The 24,344-nt window shown below is 42.7% G+C and overlaps 1 protein-coding gene across 1 annotated transcript in view; it reads left to right on the top strand.

The window, feature by feature from the left end:
* Window positions 1-5,584: 5,584 nt before the first annotated feature.
* trappc9.L (trafficking protein particle complex subunit 9 L homeolog) overlaps window positions 5,585-24,344 on the top strand; it is a gene marked incomplete at its 5' end in the record, with an annotated part of 331,258 nt that continues 312,498 nt past the window's right edge. Inside the window, 9 exon segments of the mRNA NM_001089879.1 lie at window positions 5,585-5,727; window positions 8,652-9,255; window positions 10,122-10,267; window positions 11,195-11,323; window positions 13,227-13,253; window positions 14,105-14,226; window positions 16,244-16,369; window positions 18,848-19,064; window positions 21,081-21,224. Of these exon segments, the coding sequence (NP_001083348.1) occupies window positions 8,672-9,255; window positions 10,122-10,267; window positions 11,195-11,323; window positions 13,227-13,253; window positions 14,105-14,226; window positions 16,244-16,369; window positions 18,848-19,064; window positions 21,081-21,224 (1,495 nt within the window).

The following is a 24,344-nucleotide window of genomic DNA, read 5'->3' as shown; positions in this document are numbered from 1 at the left end:
GAAGCAGCGCAAAGACCCGAAGTCACGAAAACAGCCGAAGCCGAAGTCCTGAAGCGGTGAAAAGACCCGAAGTCACGAAAGGAGGCGAAGTTGAAGTACTGAAGCCATGAGTTCAATTCTACTGAACACCAGTTTGTGTTTTTTTTTTTTTAATCCCCTGGCCACCAATGTATTATTTTAATATTCTATAGGCCCCTGCCACCAATCTTTTTTTTAAAACTTTTGTTTTTGGGGCCCCAATTTTTTTTTAACTCGTAAGGGGCCCCTTGCCACCATTGTTTTTTTTTGGGTTTTTTTTTTTTAAAAAAAAATTAATTTTCTTTTTGGTGGCCCCAAATTTTTTTAACTTGTAAGGGGGCCCCTGCCACCAGTTTTTTTTTTTTTTTCAAAAAAAAATTTTTTTTTTAAATTTTTTTTGGGGCCCCAATTTGTTTTTAACTTGTAAGGGGGCCCCTGCCACCATTTTTTTTTTTTCAAAAAAATTTTTTTTTCTCCAAATTTTTTTTTGGGGCCCCAATTTGTTTTTAACTTATAAGGGGGCCCCTGCCGCCAATGTTTTTTTTTTTTTTTCAAAAAAAATTAATTTTTTTTCAAATTTTTTTTTGGGGCCCCAATTTGTTTTTAACTTAGAAGGGGGCCCCTGCCACCAATGTTTGTTTATTTTTTAGTTTTTTTTGCATTTTTTTTGTTGGGGCCCCCAAGTTTTTTTTAACAGGGGGCCCCTGCCACCAATGTTTTTAAAAAAAAAAAATTTTAATTTTTTTTTTTTGGGGCCCCAATTTTTTTTATAAGGGGGCCCTGACCATCAATAGCTTTTTACAACTTGTGTGGGGGGGGGGGGGTTACTTTTTTAGCGCTGATGTCTGTGTGGTCTTTTAACTGCGATGTGGGCGGGATATGGGGCGGAGCTTGGTCGTCAGTGTGGGCGGGGCCCAGGGGGCCCCAAAAATTTTGTTGTACGGGGCCCCGTGATTTCTAATGGCGGCCCTGCTCCCAAGAACTTACTGGCATCAAAAACTGACCCTTTGACTGTATCACTGCAAGGGAAACATTATGGTTGTGATGGACATTAAATAAAAACACTAGAAAAAATGACCCTTTATAACACTCTGGCACAAGCGATTTCCAATGAATTTGCTACTGACTTGCACCAGCTTCCCATTATTATTATGTAGCTCTGGACCCGTGACTTGTGACGCCCACATGACTGGCACATCAACCTGCCATTTCCCTAGGAGTCCACAACCCAACACGTGTCACTCACATGACTTGTGACAGCTGCGTGCCCAGACGAATACCCAGACCAAGTTGCGCCAACTCCTTGGCAGCTCTTCACAGTCTCCCAACTTTCTTAGCGCGCCTTCTGAATCTCGTTAGTGATTCACCCTAGACGCACGCGCACATCTCTTCACGACAAAGTCTCTTCTTGCGAGACTTCGGTAAAAAAGCACCAGGAAGCGGCAGACATTTAAGGCCACATTCCGGGACAGCGGGACAAAAGCGGGACTGTCCCTCCTAAAACGGGACGGTTGGGAGGTATGCGATATGCGCCCGCCTGACTTCCAGGGTTCCTTTTATAGACCTGCACCGCCTGCCCATGACATCACTAAAATGGTGTGGCGAACAGGTGTGCGTATATAAGGGTAGGGACACACTGGGCGATTTGGGGAGATTTAGTCGCCTGGCGACTAATCACCGCGACTTTCCACGACCAATCTTCCCCGAATGCCTCCCCTCACTCTGCGCCTGGATAAAATGAAAAATCGCCTGCGCTAATCACACGCGGCGATTTGTTTTCCGAAGTCGCCCGAAGTTTCCTCGTGAGGCAACTTCGGGCGATTTCGGAAAACGAATCGCCGTGTGTGATTAGCGCAGGCGATTTTTCATTTTATCCAGGCGCAGAGTGAGGGGAGGCATTCGGGGAAGATTGGTCGTGGAAAGTCGCTGCGATTAGTCGCCAGGCGACTAAATCTCCCCAAATCGCCCAGTGTGTCCCTACCCTTAATGTCCCGACTTTCACTTTGATCTCCTGCACTAAGCAGCCAGAAAAAGATACAAAGTTTCTGAAACTTAATTGGCTTTTGGCAGAGAGCCCAGAATACGTGGCAGGTGCACTTAGATATTTTGTAACAATTTAGGATAAGCAGGTCTCTTGAGGTAGCTGCATTCTATTCATCTTTATTAGCAAAACTGTAATAACACATAAAAACCACAAAAATATGTTCAAACTTTCATAACCTGCCAAATTTTGTCAAATGAACATGGTAATTAGAAGGTGTGGCCACAAAAATGTGAACAACCCCTTTCATTCTCTCTGACCCTAGTTTGTAGAAAATCACCTTCCTTTTTTGGGTCAAATTTTGGAGACGTAGCAGTCATGGCGGTATTGGGGAAACCAGGTAAATTCCTAATTTGTTTCCCTGACCAAGTCATAGCTCTGCTCAAGAGACACAAAACTGAACTGCACTTTTGGTTAAAGGAACAGTAACACCAAAAAATGAAAATGTTTTAAAGGAATGACGATATAATGTACTATTGCCCTGCACTGGTAAAACAGTTTTTTCTCCAGAAACACAAGCTGCTGTGTAGCCATGGGGGCAACCATTCAAGCACAGGATACACAGTAGATAACAGATAAGTACTACTATAGTTTATATAAACAAGCTGCTGTGTAGCCATGGGGGCAGCCATTCAAGCACAGGATACACAGTAGATAATAGATAAGTACTACTATAGTTTATATAAACAAGCTGCTGTGTAGCCATGGGGGCAACCATTCAAGCACAGGATACACAGTAGATAACAGATAAGTACTACTGTAGTTTATATAAAGAAGCTGCTGTGTAGCCATGGGGGCAACCATTCAAGCACAGGATACACAGTAGACAGGGCTGGTCCTATCAAATGTGGGGCCCAATTGGGACCATGTTGGCGGGGCCCCTAGACAAAGTTTTGCTGGCTCCCGACACACCATAGTATTAGGAAAAGGGAATACAGGTACACAAAATAGACGACAGGCAGACAAAAGAAGGTAGGAGGAGAGGAGTTGGGGGCAAGGCCAGGCCAAGCATCATGTGCTGAGGAAATAATATACCTGTGCTCCCATCTCAAGTGCAAGGTGGCCACCAGAGGCAGCGGGGCCCCAAATTGCGGAAAACCCCAATTGGTCCAAAATAGGCCCTAACGCGGCCATGAACGTAGAATAACAGAAACAGTACCTAACATATATAAGAATTTATAATAAAAGAAGCAGCTAGTGTAGCCACATGGGGGCAACCATTCAAGCACAGGAATACACAGTAGATAACAGAAATTAAATACTAACTAATAGATTTATATAAACAAGCTGCTAAGTGTAGCCCACAGGGAGCAGCCAAAATTCAAGCCACAGGAAATACACAGATAGATAAACAAGAATAAGTACTAACATAAGTTTAATATCAAACAAGCGCCTGTATAACCGATCCGGGCAGCCATTCAAGCACAGGAACCACATAGAACAACAGATAAGTAAACTACTTTATAGTTATATATAAACAAGCTGAACTGTGTAAACCATGGGGACCAGACCATTCAAGACACAGGAATACACAGTAAAGCATCTAAACAGATATAAGACTATATAGCTTCAATATAAAACAAGCTTGCCTGTGCTACCATGGGAGGCAAGCCATTCAAGCAACAGGATACACAAGTAGTAACAGATACAGTACTCACTTATTATAAATAAAACAAAGCTGCTGCGCGTGTAGCCATAGGGGCACATTACAGCACAGGATATGTAAGTATAGAATCTGAAGAATCCCATTGTAATAGCTACAGAAAGTTACTATCGGATTGTGAATGTCTTCAGGATTGCACTCCAGGTGAAATGCCGAATACGATTTGGCTACTGTCCTGAACTACCGGCACATCCAATTAATTCTAAATTGGTCCAGAGGAATCTGAATCAGGGCAAGGGGCACCTGCGCCAGCGGAGACCCATAAGGGCCGGGGCCCACCAGGTTTTTTCCTGGCATCGACGCTGGAGTTTAAGCACAGACATCCCAACATTTTGGAAACACGAAACAAAGACAAAATATTTCCGCCAATTTCCGTTTAAAAAAATTTTGCGCAAGTTATGAAAGTCTCTAAAATTTAGAACACATACTTCGATGGTTCTAAGGGCAGAGAACACAACACTCTATTCAATGGAGAAATAGTCGCTCCAAGATAGAAAACAAATCCCTCTTCTTCAGGCGACTAATCTCCGAACTGCCTCCCCGTTGGCTAGATATGAAAATCGCTGGCTGGGGATGCACTCGTGAGCGCTTTCGATCTGTGTCTAGTGAAGTCGTCCCAAAGTTGCCTCAGAAATCCGTGTGTTCTCTGCTTAATGTGTGATAGTTTTAAGTTGCTAGATGAAGTGGAATTTGCCCTTTTAAAGCCTGCCATAGATGGCATAATATTTTGTCTAATTGCTGGTTGACACAAATAGAATTTCAGTTTGCAATCCGGACCAATACTGTCTCCACATTATCGCAAGGGTAGTGTTTGGTATCAACAATCGCACATTTACGATTTTTCGCCGACATCTGATTCCGAGGAGTTTTAAACAAAATGTGCGTATGTGCGGATCCCAGTGCAATAATCTATCGTTTTGCAGTGTACAAGCAGGACAGCCCCCTTGTCCCATATCGCGCTAATAGCTAGTATTGTACATTAAACAATTGTTTCGCATGATAATCGTGGTCTTCACAATAACGAAAAAGAATCCTTTTAAAAATCTTATTACATCTATGAGCCAGCTTCAGCTATGAGTCTTAGTTCGTTATCTCATCTAAAACTGTTTAAAAAAAAGTATCTTAAGTATTTATTCTAGCTAACTCTGACACAAAGAGCAAATTAGAAACTTTGTAATTCTTTTCTGGCTTTCAGTGCAGGGATGAAGAGAAACGATCACATATTAGTAGAAATGCGGGACGAGCTGTCAAAAAGCGGGCACTGCTGGGAGAGTAATGGCTAAATTCTCAGTGTGACCTTTTCTCCTTTACAGTATTGATTGGCTGCAACCCATGCGACAGCAGCAGCTTGATTATATACAACTATAGGTAGGAACTTATCGTTATTACTGTGTATCCTCGTGCTTGAAATGAGCGCCCCAATGGCTACACAGGCAGCTTGCTGATATATAAACTATCAAGTAGTGCTTTCTGAAGCAAACACAAGCAGATTATTACCAGTGAAGAAGCAACACTACATGGATAATATAAATCATTAGCTGATTCTCTGGCTAGTTACTAATTCCTTTACGATAGTAGAGTTTAGTAGGCTGCACAGGACGAGCGAGGTATTGACTGGAGAAGTCGCAAATACAAAGTGCTTTTTTGTTGCCTGACAAGTAGGACGGGACCCGTGCGGCCAGACAACAGCAGCGCTTCATTAGAAACATAGCCTAGTCACCCACAGCTAAATCCCCCACAGATCCAATAGACGAATACACTTCCAACACGGGACGCCGCAGTCAGCAGCGTTTATGACGTAGCGTGAACGTCGCGTCATCAGCGAGATGAAGATTTTGCGTACACTGTCAGGAAGCCAGGAATGTGGAATAAGCCGCTGCGGACGCTTTAAATAGACTCCAAGCCGGCTGACGTTACGACTATCCCGTGTTGAAGCTGCAGTAAGTCAGGGCGAGATTTCCACATGCTGTGTGTGAGGATTGGTGCAGCAATTCTCCAGTGTTGTCGTGAATAGAATAAAAACAGCAGCTGCCTTAGGCCCCTTTACACATACTGATTTACCTTGATCTGGATCACCAATCATGGCAGAATCATTTCATTATCTCATTAAGTGTGCTGTGTGTGTGTGTGTGTGATGTTGTGATGAGTGTGTGTGATGCTGATGTGTGTGTTGATGTGGGGGCTGCTGTTGTGTTGAGTCTGGCGGCCGTTAGTGAGTGTGTGTGGAAGAGTGTCTGGGGGCTGTAAATGTGTGATGATGGTGTGTGAGTACTGGAGCTGTTAGTGTTGTGTGTGTGTGAATCTGGGGCTGATTGTGGACTGTGTTGTGAGTCTGGCCGGCTGTGGTGTGTGTGTGCTGGTGAGCCTGAGCGGCTGTTGTGTGTGTGTGGGTGTGAATCTGGGCTTTGTGTTGTCGTGAATGTGAGTCTGGGGCTGTTGTTGTGTGTGTGCTGGTGTGTGCAGCCTGGGGCTGTTGTGTGTGTGTGAGCCTGGCGGCTGTGTTGTGTGTGTGAGCTCTGGGCTGTTGTGTGTGTGAGTCTGGGGTGGGTGATGTGTGAGTCTGGGGATTTGTCGTGTATGTGCTGTGTGTGTGTGACAGTCTGGGGGCTGGGTAGGTGTGTGTGTGTGTGAAGTCTGGGCTGCTGAATTGTGTTAGTGGTGTGTAGTTGAAGTCTGGAGGCTGTTTGTGTGGGGATGCGTGTGAGTCTGGGGCTTGTTTGTGGGTTGTGTGAGTCTGGGGCTGTATGATGTGTGCTGATGTGTGAATATGTGTGTGTCGTGAGTCTGGAGGCTGTTGTGGAATGTGTGTGAGTCTGGGGCTGTTGTGTGGTTGTGAGTCTGGAGCATAATGTTGCTGTGTGTGAGTCTAGCTGATCTGTGATGTGAATGTGTAGTCTAGGGGACTGTTAGTGTGTGTGTGAATGTGTGTTGTAAGTGTTGTGATGTTGTAGTCTGGGGCTAGTTGGGTGTGTGAGTCTGGGACTGTTGTCGTGTGTGTGAGAGCCTGAGGGCTGTCTGTTGTGTGTGTGAGATCTGCGGAGCTGTTGTGTGTCGTTGTGAGTGGCTGTTAGTGATGATGTGATGTTAGAGAGTCTGAGGGCTGTTGTGGAATTGTGTGTGTGTGTCTTGAGGGCTGTTTGGTGTGTGTGTGTGTTGCTTGTGTGTCCTCGGGCGTGTTGTGTGTGTGTGATGTGTGAGTACTGGGGCTGTTGTGTCAAATCCATGATGTGTGTAGAGTCATGAGACTGTTGTAGTGTGTGTGTGTGTGTGTGCTATGTGTGTGAACTGGGGCTTGCTTGTGCTGTGGTGTGAGTCTGGGGCTGTTGTGTGTTGTGTGTGAGCCTGGGACTGTTTGTGAGCATGTGTGTGTGATGTGAATGTGTGATGTGAGCCATGGGCTGTCTGTGTGTAGTAGTTGCTGTGTAAGAAGTCTGGGACTGTTATGTGTGTGATGTGTGTGTGTGGGAGTCTGGAAGGCTGATTATGTGATGAGTGTTGTGAGTCTGGGGCTGTTGTGCTGTGTTGTTGTGCTGTGTTGTGAGTTCTGGGGTCTGTTGTGTGTGTAGTGTGATGTTGTGTGTGAAGAGTCATGGGGCTGTTGAATGTCGTGTTGATGATGTGTGTGTAGAGTCTGGCTGTTGTGTGTGTGTGACATGTGAGTGTGGAGTTCTGGAAGGCTGTTGTAAGATAAGATGTGCTGTGTGTGTGAAGCCTGGGGCTGTGGTGTGTGGTGTGTGAGGCCTGGCTTTGTGATGTGGACTGATGTGTGATGAGCCTGGGGCTGTTGTGATGTGTGTCGTGTGTGTGATCTGAGGGCTGATGGTGTGTGTGTGAGTCTGGGGCTGTTGTGTGTGTGTGTGTGTGTGTGTGTGTGAGTCTGGGGCTGTGGAACTGGAACCCCAAAACTCCAACTAACCCCCCCCCATGCTGTTGGGTTGTGCCTGTCTCAATGCTGCGCCCCATACAATGCCCAAACATTGTTATCTCTGTGCTGGTGCTCTGTACAAATTTAGGTGCACACTCAGGCCCTTTCTCCAACGGTTCCGCTCGGTGCACAGCTCCTCAGGGAGACGGCCCTCCCAATTTTCAACTATAGAAAGCAATACAGGCCCCTGGTACGTTTATTGCATAACAACGTTTCGGGGGCGTTCCCCCTTCGTCAGGTGATAGACACCTGGCGAAGGGGGAGCACCCCTGAAACATTGTTATGCAATAAACGTACCAGGGGTTGCACCCCGGTTTGAATCGCTTTGTGTGCCAGCCTGTATTGCTTTCTATCTCTGTGCTGGTGCCATTCTGTTAGAGAGTGTGATCAATATATCACTACTAATTCAGTTGTATGGGTAGGTACTTATCCAGGCTAGAATGAAGAGAAATATCCAAGGCCAGTCCTTTGCTAACAGAAATATTATGCAGATTCCTCTTTACTTCATCCAGGGGAAGGCAGAAGAAACTGGATTCAATAAGGCTGAATACAAAGGCCTAGAACACATTGTACAATCTGGTTTACTAGAAAGCCTCACTGCACAGTTGTCCTCTCAGCCCTAAAAGTGTCAATTCCCTCTAATTGCAATTACTCATATAATTAGCCAACATGTAACTCACCAGTAGCGGTTCTTCTGTAGGTTATCCTGCGGGGACTGTCCTGTGTCAACACCCCAAATGAATTGATCAAAGAAAGAATGGTAAATTTCAGGACAAATCTTCATTTGCAAATCATTTTATTGGGGAAGTAAACGCTCCACTACATGTATATCAAGTATAAAGGACCTATCCTGAAACATGTAGTGGAGCATTTACTTCCCCAATAAAATGATTTGCAAATGAAGAGGACTGTCTTGGATTTGTCCTGCAATTTACCATTCTTTCTTTAATTGCAATTTAATTCTTTACTGTCTCCGTTCCTAATACCTCTGTTTTTCTCTACAGAATCTCAGATTAAATTAACGATGAGCGCCCCTGATTATATGCAATGTGCAGAGGACCATCAGACCCTCCTCGTCGTGGTGCAGCCCGTCGGCGTCATCAAGAATGAGAATTTCTTCAAGATCTATAACCGTGTCTCCTCCGTGTGTCAGGTTAACCCTATGAACACTCAACGATTGCTGTCTATCCGATACCGACACCAGTACCCAGTTGACAACAATGAGTGGGGAGACTTCCAGACTCACCGTAAAGTGGTCGGCCTTATTTGTATTGCAGAATGCACCTCCGCCAGGGACTTACCTCACACCATCTTGAAGTTTGAGCAGCAGAAGGAAGCCTACAGTTCTACTCTGTATGACTCGCGGCTGTTCCTTTTTGGGTTTCAGGGCGAGATGGCGGATCAGAGCCGCATTGATGTAGCTTCCTATCCCAGCTATGATAACTGTGCTGCTGTGGACAAGCGGGTGGAGGATTTTATTCAGTCTCTCTTTATTGTACTGGAAAGCAAACGTCTAGACAGGACCAGTGAGAAATCTGGGGAGAAGATCCCTTTGCTGTATGTCCCATATGAGAAGAAGGACTTTGTTGGGTTGGACCCAGATAGCAGGTGAGTCCTATTATAACTGTAAACTTGTATCCTTATGTTTATAGTCGTTCTGTCTGACCCAGTCTGTTAGGAAGTCCAACCCACGACTATCGTAAAACCAGAATTTGATCACTTTGGTCAATTTAGTTACCAAAAAGTCTTTCACTGCGTTGTGGCTGAGATTCTCTGTGTCTTTATAACAGAGCATTATGTCCCAGTGGCTGCACAGATCCTATCTGATCCCCATTGTAAGCTGCAGTCCTGTCCTGCTTTATGGCAGCTGAGATTCTAGCTATCTGTATAACAGAACATTCTGTCCCTGTGGCTGCTCAGATCCTATCTGATCCCCATTAGAAGCAGCAGTCCTGTCCTGCTTTATGGCAGCTGAGATTCTAGCTATCTGTATAACAGAGTATTTTTTTCCCAGAGGCTGCACAGATCCTATCTGATCCCCATTGTAAGCAGCAGTCCTGTCCTGCTTTATGGCAGCTGAGATTCTAGCTATCCGTATAACAGAACATTCTGTCCCAGTGGCTGCACAGATCCTATCTGATCCCCATTGTAAGCAGCAGTCCTGTCCTGCTTTATGGCAGCTGAGATTCTAGCTATCCGTATAACAGAACATTCTGTCCCAGTGGCTGCACAGATCCTATCTGATCCCCATTGTAAGCAGCAGTCCTGTCCTGCTTTATGGCAGCTGAGATTCTAGCTATCTGTATAACAGAACATTCTGTCCCAGTGGCTGCACAGATCCTATCTGATCCCCATTGTAAGCAGCAGTCCTGTCCTGCTTTATGGCAGCTGAGATTCTAGCTATCTGTATAACAGAACATTCTGTCCCAGTGGCTGCACAGATCCTATCTGATCCTATGATTCTGTTTCCCCAGGCACTACAAGAAGCGATGCCAAGGGCGTATGCGCAAGCACGTGGGAGACCTGTGCCTGCAGGCGGGGATGTTACAGGATGCCCTGGTGCATTACCATATGGCTGTGGAGCTGCTACGGGCCGTTAATGACTTTGTCTGGCTTGGAGGTAAGTGCATGGTATAAAACAGTTATACATCCTGGTACCTCACAGTTAGGAAAATATGGATATTTTTCAATCTCATCCCAAATCAACACTGACCAGTTTTAGTTACTCGGAGATCTCCCAAACCCACCCTAAAGCCTGTACAGTTTCAGGTAAGCCCCTTTTACTATAGGTAACTATACTAATTATAGGTATATGTAAATGTCTCTGGTGGGTCACTGTAGATATTCTGTATAGGTGCAAGTGGAAAGTAAAGTTCTGTGTCCATGTGCTTGTTACTTCAGCATTATATGCGGTGGCTACATATGGACACAGTCCTACGAAATATGTTGGCACTATATAAATACATGTTAATGATAATATGGGCAATCCTCAGAGTATCAGCATAGGTGAGTGCTGTAACTTTAAGGGTCTGACCACACCAAAACCAAATCTCCTCTTCTTCACGGCGACTAATCTCCCTGATCTGCCTTTCCCCTGCCTTCCGCTGGCTAAAATCACCTGGGGGCAGGCACTCAGAGCGCTTCGTATTCTGACGTCGCCTGAAGTTTCCTTGTGAGGCAATTACGGGCGACTTCGTAAAATGAAGCGTTCCGTGTGCCTGCCCCCAGGCGATTTTCATTTTAGCCGGCGGAAGGAAGATCTGGGAGATTAGTCGCAGCAAAGAATAGGATATTTGTCGCCTGGCGACTAATCTTCCCGAATCTGCCCGTGTGGCCAGACTGTAAGGGTAAAGACACACTGAGCTACTAGTAGCAGCTACTTGTCATGGCTACAAAATAGACAATAGTGATAATTGACTTTGCTAAGACACTACATGTGTTTTAGCAGGGGCAGTTCTGAGTGTTGTCTATAGCAGGGTATTTTTGTAGCCACAGCAAGTAGCTTCTACTAGTAGCTAATGCAGAATGTTTTAATCTTTCTTTGCAGCTGCCCTGGAAGGTCTGTGCTCTGCGTCTGTTATCCACCATTACCCCGGGGGCACAGGAGGAAAGGCTGGAACTCAATTGCGGCAGAGTGTCACAATGTCTGCTGATTCGTTCAAGAGACACCGCCCAGGTGGGAAAACCAGACACTTTATTGGGCTATTCAGACTCTGAAATACTTTATAAGCTCCTGACTTCATAGGCTCTTTAGAAGCCATTGATTTAATGCTCAGTCTTGCTTTAAATGGATGTGACTAAATAGTTTGTATGGTGATCTGTTTATTTGCATTCATCTGATTCCAAAATGTCCTTTTTAAATATTTCTTTCAGTTACTGCACTTTACTATTTTGTTACTGAATGTATCTATTTTCCTAGTATCTGAAATGGCTGTGCACTTTCTTGTTCATTGCTAATTCTTTTAAGGGCTCGTGACAGAATCTCAGCCATAAAGCAGGGTAGGACTGTTGCCTAGAATGGGGATCAGATAGGATCTGTGCAGCCACTGGGACAGAATGCTCTGTTATACAGATAGCTAGAATCTCAGCTGCCATAAAGCAGGACAGGACTGCTGCTTACAATGGGGATCAGATAGGATCTGTGCAGCCACTGGGACAGAATGTTCTGTTATACAGATAGCTAGAATCTCAGCTGCCATAAAGCAGGGCAGGACTGTTGCTTACAATGGGGATCAGATAGGATCTGTGCAGCCACTGGGACAGAATGTTCTGTTATACAGATAGCTAGAATCTCAGCTGCCATAAAGCAGGACAGGACTGCTGCTTACAATGGGGATCAGATAGGATCTGTGCAGCCACTGGGACAGAATGTTCTGTTATACAGATAGCTAGAATCTCAGCTGCCATAAAGCAGGACAGGACTGCTGCTTACAATGGGGATCAGATAGGATCTGTGCAGCCACTGGGACAGAATGCTCTGTTATACAGATTGCTAGAATCTCAGCTGCCATAAAGCAGAACAGGACTGCTGATTAGAATGGGGATCAGATAGGATCTGTGCAGCTACTGGAACAGAGTGATGTGTTATACATAATGACACACTCCTTTTTGTTCATAGGAATTCCCAGCAAGCAAGACTTTATGCCCATAGACTGTGAATAAACAATACCTGTTTTCTATTGGTGTACGGAAGACTTGGCTATTGAAAGCTTGCTCAGTTTTTTTTTCTGCAAGGGCAGTGTAACTGTTTTGCAACTGTTGGATAATCCAGGAACTGATGTTGTTAGGTTACCTTTCATTTTCTGCTCCCTTGTGCCATCTTGTGTTTGTTTATTAGTGCTACAAGCTTGTGTTTGCATTTTTCCACTATTCTTTTTTGGAAATTATGTAAAATCATGATGAAAATCAGCAGCCTTGTGTTAGGATACATTATGTAAGACATATAGATTCAGAGCAGCAGCCACAGAGGCTCAAGGGTTGCATTGTTTGTATTTACATGTATGTATGTATGTATGTATGTATGTATAACTTTATTTGTAAATCGCTGTTAAGGAGCCACAGCGCTGTACAATGCATAAAATGTACAATATATATAAAAATATACACAGGGAAGACCAATCACACAATGAATATATACAAAGCTTATATCAGAACAAAGAGTTTAAGTGCTATGTAGTAAGAGACGCAGTGGGAAGGAGGTCCCTGTCCTGTAGAACTTACAGTCTAAGTGACTACTGCTGCCCCAGGGATAAGGGCTCAATAATCCAGGAGTAGGAAGGGTAGGAGAGGTCAGATGTAGCAGAGAAAACAACACAATTACACACTTGTGTGCAATGTAAAAAAGAGTAACTGGTGCTGAGTTTGCGTGGCCTTTCCATGAAAAAGATTGTACTGTAGATGTGCTGGGGGTAGCAGCTTCTAGGCAAGAGGGATCTGATGTAAGGTAAAGCAGTTGGGCCTGGAAGTAAAAGAGATGACACTGCATATTTTATTCACAGCCTTTCTGTTGCCATATACTATTAGCTTGCTTTAGGATTTTTCCCTTTAAATTAATGATTCATTTTAAACCTTTCTTATAGGTGCACAGGAAGTTCTCATTGACCCAGGTGAGTTTTCATATTATGTACTCATTGCATCCAGTGTGTCACCATTTACATAATATCCTGTTATATAAAATTATATATTGTCATGCAACGTGTTTCGTATCGGAGACTGGCGCAAAACAGGGACACACCACACTCTGTGAATAGCATTTACACAGGGGCTTTATTACAGATAAACAAAAACTGAGATCAGGGACACAACAGTAACATTTGAGATTCCCACACTCCCTGGCCAGAAATACAGAGCTTCCCTTGATGTCAGTCCACAGGTTTCCAACCCCAAAGTCCTCCTTATCACACCCAAAAACAACCCCCACTTCCCAGACCAACACAACTTTTTGTTGAGGGAGAGATTTTGCCAGACCCCCTTGTATGAACTGGTGTATATTATCTATGTAGCTTTAGTGGGGTGGGGGCTGGGTACTGTTCTGCACCTTTCCTTGTCCTTTCTATACTGAAAATGGAGGAATTATGGGAAAAAGGTGCAAGCACAGTCTAATAGCCAAACCACATGTCCTTTTATATCCCGGCATTTGTCACAATTGTGTTCATCAAAAAACATTTAGTGTCGGATATCCTTTGTTTTTCATAGTTGTTCTGTAGCTTCCATGGGACAAACAATCAATAATACGAGTTATACCTATGGGCACGATGGTTAATTGTTCTGACCAGTTATGTGCCTATTTCATAATTTAACTCCCAGTGGCCTTAGTTAGATATCCCCAATAACCCCAGTGCATTGAGCTTAGTCTCCCCGTTCTAACCATTAGCATAGACACAAAGGTAGGTGGAATATACCTTTTCTTAAAAAAAAAAAAAACCAGAATGCCTTATACAATATCTTACATTTCTAGGTGCTCTGTCGACTAATGGGATCAATATGGATGCCAGCACTGAGATTGGTCGTGCCAAAAATTGTCTGAGTCCTGACGATATCATTGAGAAATACAAAGAGGCCATCTCTTACTATGGGAAGGTATGGAGACTCTTGGATGGTTGTTTACCTCTAATTAACTGTTAGTATGATGTAGAGCAGTGGTCCCCAATGTTTTTACCCGTGAGCCACATTCAAATGCAGAAAGAGTTTGGGAGCAGCGCAAGCATGAAAAAATCCCTTGGGTGCCAAATAAGAGCTGTAATTGGGTTTTTTTGGTAGCCCATATTGAGACTAGCAGCCTACAGGAGCCTTTACTTTTTTTTATACTAGACTATACTTCTTTTTTATGCAATTAAAACTTTCTTCCAAGCCTGGAATTCAAAAGTAAGCACTGCTTTGAGGCCACTGAGAGCAACAGCCAAGGGTTTGTAGAGCAACATGTTACTCACGAGCTACTGGTGTAGAGAGTGATATTCTGAGACAATGTACAACTGGTTTTGATTTTTTATTATTTGTGGTTTTTGAGTTATTTAACTTTTTATTCAGCAGCTCTCCATTTTGCAATTTCAGCCATCTGGTTGCTAGCGGCCAAATTCCCCTAGCAACCATGCCTTGATTTGAATAAGAGACTGGAATATGAATAGGAGAGGCCTGAATAGAAAGACGAGTAATAAAAAGTAGAAATAACAATACATTTTTTTACAATTTGTAGCCTTACAAAGCATTTATTTTTATATATGGGGTCAGTGACCCTCATTTGAAATCTGGAGAGAGTCCGTAGAAAAAAAGCACATCATTTAACATTTAAACATTTAAAGGGATACTGTTATGGGAAAAAACATGTTTTTTTCAAAATGAATCAGTTAATAGTGCTGCTCTAGCAGAATTCTGCACTGAAATCCATTTCTCAAAAGAGCAAACAGATTTTTTTTATATTCAATTTTGAAATCTGACATGGGGCTAGACATTTTGTCATTTTCCCAGCTGCCCCTGGTCATGTGACTTGTGCCTGCACTTTAGGAGAGAAATGCTTTCTGGCAGGCTGCTGTTTTTCCTTCTCAATGTTACTGAATGTGTCTCAGTGGGACATGGGTTTTTACTATTGAGTGTTGTTCTTAGATCTACCAGGCAGCTGTTATCTTGTGTTAGGGAGCTGTTATCTGGTTACCTTCCCATTGTTCTTTTGTTTGGCTGCTGGGGGTGGGGGGGGAGGGGGGTGATATCAGTCCAACTTGCAGTACAGCAGTAAAGAGTGATTGAAGTTTATCAGAGCACAAGTCACATGACATGGGGCAGCTGGGAAATTGACAAAATGTCTAGCCCCATGTCAGATTTCAAAATTGAATATAAAAAATTCTGTTTGCTCTTTTGAGAAATGGATTTCAGTGCAGAATTCTGCTGGGGCAGCACTATAAACTGATTCATTTTGAAAAAAATGTTTTTTCCCATGACAGTATCCCTTTAAATTAACTTGAAGTTGAACCACCCCTTCAACCTCATTTCTATTGGCCAGATTTGCACTTTGGGGGTTTTGTAATATAAGACACCAAGTTTGCCCAGGAGCAGTAACCCCATGGCAACCAATTAGCAGGTAGGATTTACTGGTCACCTGCTTAAAAGTAAACATCTTATTGGTTGCTGTGGGTTACTGCTAATGGGCAAACTGTGCCTTTTCTTACATATGGGGATTATAACATATCATACATACATATAATTTACAATGACATTTAGTACAACCTGGCAGTTATACATCGATTGGACTAAATATAAATATTTGTATCATGGGAGTTGCCATGGTTATTGCTTAGTCCCATCTAAGCTGAACCCACACGTATTACTCGTACAGTTCAGTCAGTTTTTAGTTTTCCAATTCCCTGCATGTGTTTGGAACCCCCAAAAATGATGTTGGTGTGCTAGAACCAAATAATGGATTTACTATAGCTTTGACATGTCTGGTCATTCTGGAACTTCCAGGGATTACACTTTTGCCAAGAAATCTGAAGGTTCAGTGGATAATCAGTTTGTTGGATAATCACACAGTCTCCAGAATGTACAGTTTTCTATTAAGTCTCAATTTTTTCAGCAGTAAGAGTGAGCCAATTGTTTGCCTTTACAGTCTAAGGCCGCGGGGGTGATTGAGCTGGAAGCCTGTGTGAAGGCCGTTCGTGTGTTGGCCATACAGAAAAAGAGCATGGATGCCTCAGAGTTCCTACAGAATGTAGTGTACATCAATTTGCGCCAGGTAAGAGCCAACTGAATGACACTGCTTATAGGCTTCCAATCCCTATAGGACTGATTTACTGCTAATTTTACTGGTAGGGGCTCCTTTTGCCTAGAAGATGTATTAGAGCTCACTCTTTTAAGCTCACCAGATATCATGTCTCTCTAACATATAATAGTACAAAATTATGAGTATATATTCCTGTGGTGCTCATTCTGGAAACCTTGCTGCAAACCTTAGTTCCAATCATCCATGAAATGTAGAAAATCAGATGGCACACACTCTGGCGATATCCACAGTGTGGAGATCTCAATAAATTGCATATATTTAGCATGATTGCCAGAGTGTGTGCCATCTCATTTTCTACATTACATGGATAATGTCTCTCTACATGCAGAATTTGTGCATAAGGCAGTTATTTTGTTACATTTTGTTTGTACTGGAATCAGTTATTTGAGTGAGCTCTAATTCATCTGCTACGAAAGGGAGCCCCCCTATAAGATATATTGGATCATTCATCTGACACCCGACTGCTGCATGAAGACAGAATGAGAAGAAACAAATGCTGAGAGAGGGATATGAATATAAACTTGATTATTTCAGAAACAATGCAGGATTTTTATTTGGTTGTATTTTGAAAGTGTCTTACTTCAGTATGAGGAAGTTTATATTACATTTTAATTTACGATATAGTTCCCCTTTAATTTAAAGTTAAACAACCCCTTTAATGTTAGCTGAGATACTCTGCAGGGATCTTCCTTCTTATGCTTAGCCACACATTCTTTAGTATGGATTGAAATCTCAGTGCTGAACATGGACACCTGGGCATCCCTGCTGTGAGTCAGGTGTTTGGCATTATTTTGCCAATTAGTCTCCTTTTTGGGTTTTAAAATCCCTACAGTGAACTCAATTAACCACTAGGGAGCAGTAGTGCAGTGCAGCTGTGCTCTGTGTATGGGAGACTTTGCTCGTATAATTGCATGGAAGTGTGAGGCTTGGGCTCGGCTCTGGTACACAAGGGATTTGCTGGTTTTACTGCACTGGAGCATGAATTATTACACCGTGAAGAAATTTGTGTTTTTAACTATGTGAAGTAGATTGATATTGCTGAGCCTGCAGCCTTGTGCCTTTATATGGTCACAGAACAACCCCTCAGTGACTTCTAATATCCTTATCAATTACAGTAGGGGGTACATTATCCCTTATAATACATGAGTGATACTCAGAGTTCCCTGTATAACTCAGCCTGCAGCCTTGGGCCTTTATATGGTCACAGAACAACCCCTCAGTGACTTCTAATATCCTTATCAATTACAGTAGGGGGTACATTATCCCTTATAATACATGAGTGATACTCAGAGTTCCCTGTATAACTCAGCCTGCAGCCTTGTCTTTATATGGTCACAGAACAACCCCTCAGTGACTTCTAATATCCTTATCAATTACAGTAGGGGGTACATTATCCCTTATAATACATGAGTGATACTCACAGTTTCCTGTATAACTCAGCCTGCAGCCTTGTGCCTTTATATGGTCACAGAACAACCCCTCAGTGACTTCTAATATCCTTATCAATTACAGTAGGGGGTACATTATCCCTTATAATACATGAGTGATACTCAGAGTTCCCTGTATAACTCAGCCTGCAGCCTTGTGCCTTTATATGGTCACAGAACAACCCCTCAGTGACTTCTAATATCCTTATCATTTACAGTAGGGGGTACATTATCCCTTATAATACATGAGTGATACTCAGAGTTTCCTGTATAACTCAGCCTGCAGCCTTGGGCCTTTATATGGTCACAGAACAACCCCTCAGTGACTTCTAATATCCTTATCATTTACAGTAGGGGGTACATTATCCCTTATAATACATGAGTGATACTCAGAGTTTCCTGTATAACTCAGCCTGCAGCCTTGTGCCTTTATATGGTCACAGTACCACCCCTCAATGACTTCTAATATCCTTATTATTTACAGTAGGGGTTGTTCTGTGACCATATAAAGGCACAAGGCTGCAGGCTGAGTTATACAGGAAACTCTGAGTATCACTCATGTATTATAAGGGATAATGTACCCCCTACTGTAAATGATAAGGATATTAGAAGTCACTGAGAGGTTTTTCTGTGACCATATAAAGACACAAGGCTGCAGGCTGAGTTATACAGGGAACTCTGAGTATCACTCATGTATTATAAGGGATAATGTACCCCCTACTGTAAATGATAAGGATATTAGAAGTCACTGAGGGGTTGTTCTGTGACCATATAAAGGCACAAGGCTGCAGGCTGAGTTATACAGGGAACTCCAAGTATCACTCATGTATTATAAGGGATAATGTACCCCCTACTGTAAATGATAAGGATATTAGAGGTCACTAAGCTTTTCTTTTTAGAGAAAGTTACACTCTTGTGCATTATGTATGTGTGTGTTTTTACATGTCTGCTGCAATGTTGTTCTGGACATGCACAATACAAAAGACTGTCTGTCTGGTTGCAGCTTTCTGAAGAAGAGAAGATTCAGCGTTACAGTGTTCTCTCTGAACTGTATGAACTCATCGGCTTCCACCGTAAATCTGCCTTCTTCAAACGTGTTGCTGCAATGCAGTGTGTGGCCCCAAGTATTGTAGAGCCCGGATGGAAGGCCTGCTATAAACTACTGCTGGAGACACTGCCGGGGTACAGCTTGTCCCTGGACCCCAAGGACTTTAGTAAAGGTACTTGCTGGTTGATGCCGCTTTTTTTAATTCTATATGGCATCTCCCACCCATAAATAGAGAGGGAAGGAACATTCTGGGCACACTAGTAGCTATACCCTCATACTGTACTGTCTAAGAGAATCAATATGGCACCTCCTCCTCCCATATGTATAAATACAAATATACAGAGAAGGAATGTTCTGGGCACACAATAAGCTATACCCTCATACTGTACTGTCTAAGGGAACCAATATGGCACCTCCTCCCATATGTATAAATACAAATATACAGAGAAGGAATGTTCTGGGCACACAATAAGCTATACCCTCATACTGTACTGTCTAAGGGAATCAATATGGCACCTCCTCCTCCCATATGTATAAATACAAATATACAGAGAAGGAATGTTCTGGGCACACAATAAGCTATACCCTCATACTGTACTGTCTAAGGGAACCAATATGGCACCTCCCTCCTCCCATATGTATAAATACAAATATACAGAGAAGGAATGTTCTGGGCACACAATAAGCTATACCCTCATACTGTACTGTCTAAGGGAATCAATATGGCACCTCCTCCTCCCATATGTATAAATACAAATATACAGAGAAGGAATGTTCTGGGCACACAATAAGCTATACCCTCATACTGTACTGTCTAAGGGAAACAATATGGCACCTCCCTCCTCCCATATGTATAACTACAAATTTTAAAAAAATTTAATGTAATCTTCCTAAAAGACTGCCCTGTGATTGGGAAAAGGGATGCTGGGAATTATCCTTATTTTCAGCCTCTCCAGGCACAAAGGCTTCCGTATAACATTTCATTCCTTTTTTATAAAGGAGCTATTTTGTGAGAACCCGTTGAGGCAGAAAAGACTTTTCAGAAATCTGCTTTTTCAGATTTTCATTTCTTTTGCGGTTTCCAGCGGGAAAGGAAGTTTAGCGCAGCCGTTCGCCTGTTTAATAATTGAAATGGCACAATGAATTAAATAGAGGCTTTTCTTCGGTGCCTTTGGTTTGTAAAAAAAATGTGAATGTTACAGTTAGAGAGAAGATTCATTCGGGGTTATTGGGGTACAGGAGAGGAAGGGAGGTGGAAGCCATTAAGATGTTCAGCACGATGGCACTGAGCCTGCCTGTAGGATGTGCCTGGGTTGGGGTGGAATGTTTATCTGAGAAAGCAGAGATGTGAGCAGTGAGTGCTGGATTCTAGCAGCGCTTACAAAAGAGCAGCAGTCACATTCCCACGCATTGGAAAAATAGCATCTCATTAAATGATATATTTGTGCACTCATACACAAGCCTCCCTGCTGCAGACTGGGAGAAACAAGGGGATGACCAGCTGTATCCTTACACCCCTGAGTCCTTTAGCTAGATTATAGGTGCATTGTGGGGCGTCCTATTGTAATCCAATTATGCTATCATCTTTTTAAAATGTATTTTAAAGTTGTTGTTTTTTGTTATTGTGCCTCAGACAGAGCTATTATATGTATTCCATTGCTGTAGCTAAATTAATTACCAACCTACCCAGGCAACTGTGCTATATATCCAAATTATGCACCAAATCCAGGATTTGCCAGGATTCGGCCGAATCCTTGTGCCTGGCTGAACCGAATCGGAATCCTTATTTGCATATGCAAATTAAGGACTAGAAGGAAAATCGCATAACTTTTTATTACAAAACAGAAAAAAAAAAAACGTTTTCCACTTTTTCCCTTCCCGTTCGGATTGGGTTCGGTATTCAACTGAATTTTTCATGATTCATGGGCAGAGGTAATTGTAATGGGGTCTGACTATAGCAGGTGCATCCCAAGGACAATAAAATCTTTGAGTTAAAAGTAACGAAAGCCATTATATTAAAAATATGTCGCAAAGTGGTTTCATTTTGCTTTATTTTTTTACTTATTGCATTATTTTTCCCAAATAAAGAGCAGTTATGACATTTACTTTGTATGATAATTGATAAGGACCCTTGCATAGGAGCTTGCTAGCACTTTTGGTTTATTATGGCCTTGTTTATTTCCTCCAGGAACACACAAGGGATGGGCTGCTGTGCAGATGCGCCTTCTCCATGAGCTCGTGTATGCTTCTCGTAGAATGGGGAACCCTGCCCTGGCCGTACGCCATCTTTCTTTTCTTCTGCAAACCATGTTGGACTTTCTGTCGGACCAAGGTTAGTACCAGGGAAGCTGCTTCCCTTTGCTTGTAGCACATAAAAGATTCTGAGAGTTTATCATATCTCCCTGCATCTGGGAGGGCACTCAAAATGATTTTGGATGGGGCCCAATAACTTCCTCTTCCATATTTATTTATTTATTTTAGGGATGCACCGAATCCAAGACTTGGTTCGGGATACGGCTTTTTTCCAGCAGGATTCGGCCGAATCCTAGTGTATGGCCGAACCGATTTTTAATTTGCATATGTAAATTTTATCTTTCCTGCCCCAATTTGCATATGCAAAAATGCAAATTTGGTTCTGTATTCAGACAAATCTTTTTCAAAGGATTCGGGGATTCGGCCGAATCGCAAATAGTGGATTCGGTGCATCCATTATTTATTTATTCTAATAACCTTGGCTTCCCAGAACACACTAGAGATCCCGTGTATGTGATATACTCATTGAAACCTGCCCACCCAACATTGTACATCCCAGAACCATGTTGTTTGGTAGAGAGATGACCATTTCATGGTGTATGAAACAAAACTGTTTAAGGGGGTTTGCCCGTGGCTACGCTGATTCATTAGAAGTTGCTTTAATGAGCGAAGCAGCACATATATCTAGGGCCCTGTATCGTGTTTCTTTACAGGATTAATTAAACCTCCAGTTCCTCATGATAAGTGAAGCAGCTGGAATAAGGTATAAAACCTTTTGTAAGCATTTCCAGTGGATTAGGAGGGGTTGTCGGGGATGTCATGCTATGTGCTCAAGAATCTGTGCTGTTGGGGGTTTGCTCACATCTAAAGAGATGGAATAATAGTTTGGTATTACTGCAGAACTGCAGCTCCCCGCATCTAGGCCCAGCTAAATTCCACTTCTGAGGGAGCTGCCTTGTACCAACGGTTGAGTAACTTGGGCTGTATGGAATATGGGGCTGTGTAAATACTTGCTTACTGTGAGATACATGATGAATTATTTGAATTGGTCATAATGCCCAGTGCTGCTGGAGAGCTGCCCTGAGCGCTAATACCCCATAGGAAATTGATGAGATGCTCAGAGCAGTCGTGTACATTCCAAAGAACTGACACACGTCACATAATAAATGTGTCCGTTTGTTAAAAACTTCCCTGATAATTACATTAAAAAAAACTTTGTATATCACAGTTTGATTTAGTTAGGGTAGGAGGTAACAAGGTGGTAACTGTATCCCTTTAACAAATTGTATGCCGCTTCCTGCATAATAATTCAGTGGCTGCGATGAGAAACAGATTGAATTATTTACACGGAGCACGGAATCAAAAGTAAATGAAGACACTGCATTAACTCCCTCGGGGGAGCAAGAAACTGCCGAGGTGGCGCTTTTCTAATGAACCTGCGGGTTGTGCGGCAGTGGATTATGTGGGACGCGAGTCTTAGCAACTTGTATTCACATCTATCATTTATCCCCTGCGCTGCGTATTTATATTAGCTGGCTATACTTTGGGCAGAGACCCTATAAATTCTAGATAAAAACAAAGTAATTATCAATATACAGGTATGGGACCTGTTATCCAGAATGCTTGGGACCTGGGGCTTTCTGGATTATGGATATTTCTATAATTTGAATCTTCGTACCTTAAATCTTCCAGAAAATCATATAAACATTAAATAAACTCAATAGGCTAATTTTGCTTCCAATAAGGATTAATTATATCTTAGTTGGGATCAAGTACAAGCTACTGTTTTATTATTACAGAGAGAAAAAGGAAATACTTTTTCAAAATTGAGATTATATGATTATAATGGAGTCTATGTGAGACAGCCTTTCTGTAATTCAGAGCTTTCTGGATAACGGGATTCCGGAGGATATGGTGGATCCCAGAGTGTAAGGATGACAAAGATGCCGAAGGGCGGGGATCCCTCCGATATATGTCGGTTATTATTCTCTTGCCATTAAAAGAATAAAGACATTTTAAAGGTGATGTTCACCTTTAAATTAACTCTTAGTATGACGTAGAGGGTGATATTCCAATTGGTTTTATCTTTTTATTATTTGTGGTTTTTGAGTTATTTCACTTTTTATTCAGCAGCTCTCACGTTTGCAATTTCAGCAATCTGGTTGCTAGGGTCCAAATTACCCCAACAACCATGCCTTGATATGAATAATTGACTGGAATATGAATAGGAGAGGCCTGAATAGAAAGAGGAGTACAGGTATAGGACCTGTTACCAGAATGCAGGGGTTTTCCTAATAATGGATTTTTCCATAATTTAGATCTTCATACCTTAAGTCTACTAGAAAATCAGATAAACATTAAATAAACCCAATAGGCTGGTTTTGTTTCCAATAAGGATTAATTATATCTTAGTTGGGATCAAGTACAAGCGACTGTTTTATTATGGCACAGAAAAGGGAAATGATTTTCAAAATTGGAATTACAGTTTGGCCCATAAATCTTTGGACAGAGACAACATTTTTCTAATTTTGGTTCTGTACATGACCACAATAAAGTTTAAATGAAACAACTCAGATGCAGTTGAACTGCAGACTTTCAGCTTTAATTCAGTGGGTTTTTTAACACAATCACTTCATTTCAGGAGCTCAAAAGTAAAAGGACAATTGACTCATATGCTATTTCATGGGCAGGTGGGGGCAATTCCTTCGTTATGTCATTATCAATGAAGCAGATAAGGGCTCTTACACATGAGCGTTTTTACCTGCGCTCCCCTGCGTTCCGTTTTTCGGCGTTCAGCCGCAGGGGAGCGCAGGAATAGACGCATTTAATTATTTCAAATGGGGCTGTACTCACACAGGCGCATGTAGGTGCCGAACGCAGGAAAAATGCAGCATGTTGCGTCTCAACCTGCGTTCGGCGCCTACATGCGCCTGTGTGAGTACAGCCCCATTTGAAATAATTAAATGCGTCTATTCCTGCGCTCCCCTGCGGCTGAACGCCAAAAAACGGAACGCAGGGGAGCGCAGGTAAAAACGCTCATGTGTAAGAGCCCTTAAAGTCCTGGAGTTGATTTGAGGGGGGGGTGCTTGTATGTGAAACAGAAAACATGAGGTCAAAGGAGCTCTCCATGCAGGAGAAACAAGCCATCCTTAAAGGGGAAGGAAACCTAGTCGGCGCAATACCCCCACTCCCTCCTCCC

The sequence above is a fragment of the Xenopus laevis genome, chromosome 6L, assembly GCF_017654675.1.
Source record: "Xenopus laevis strain J_2021 chromosome 6L, Xenopus_laevis_v10.1, whole genome shotgun sequence".
NCBI classification, from domain to species: domain Eukaryota; kingdom Metazoa; phylum Chordata; class Amphibia; order Anura; family Pipidae; genus Xenopus; species Xenopus laevis.
The sequence above is the reverse complement of the archived record's forward strand: the minus strand, read 5'-3'. Positions and strand labels throughout refer to the sequence as shown.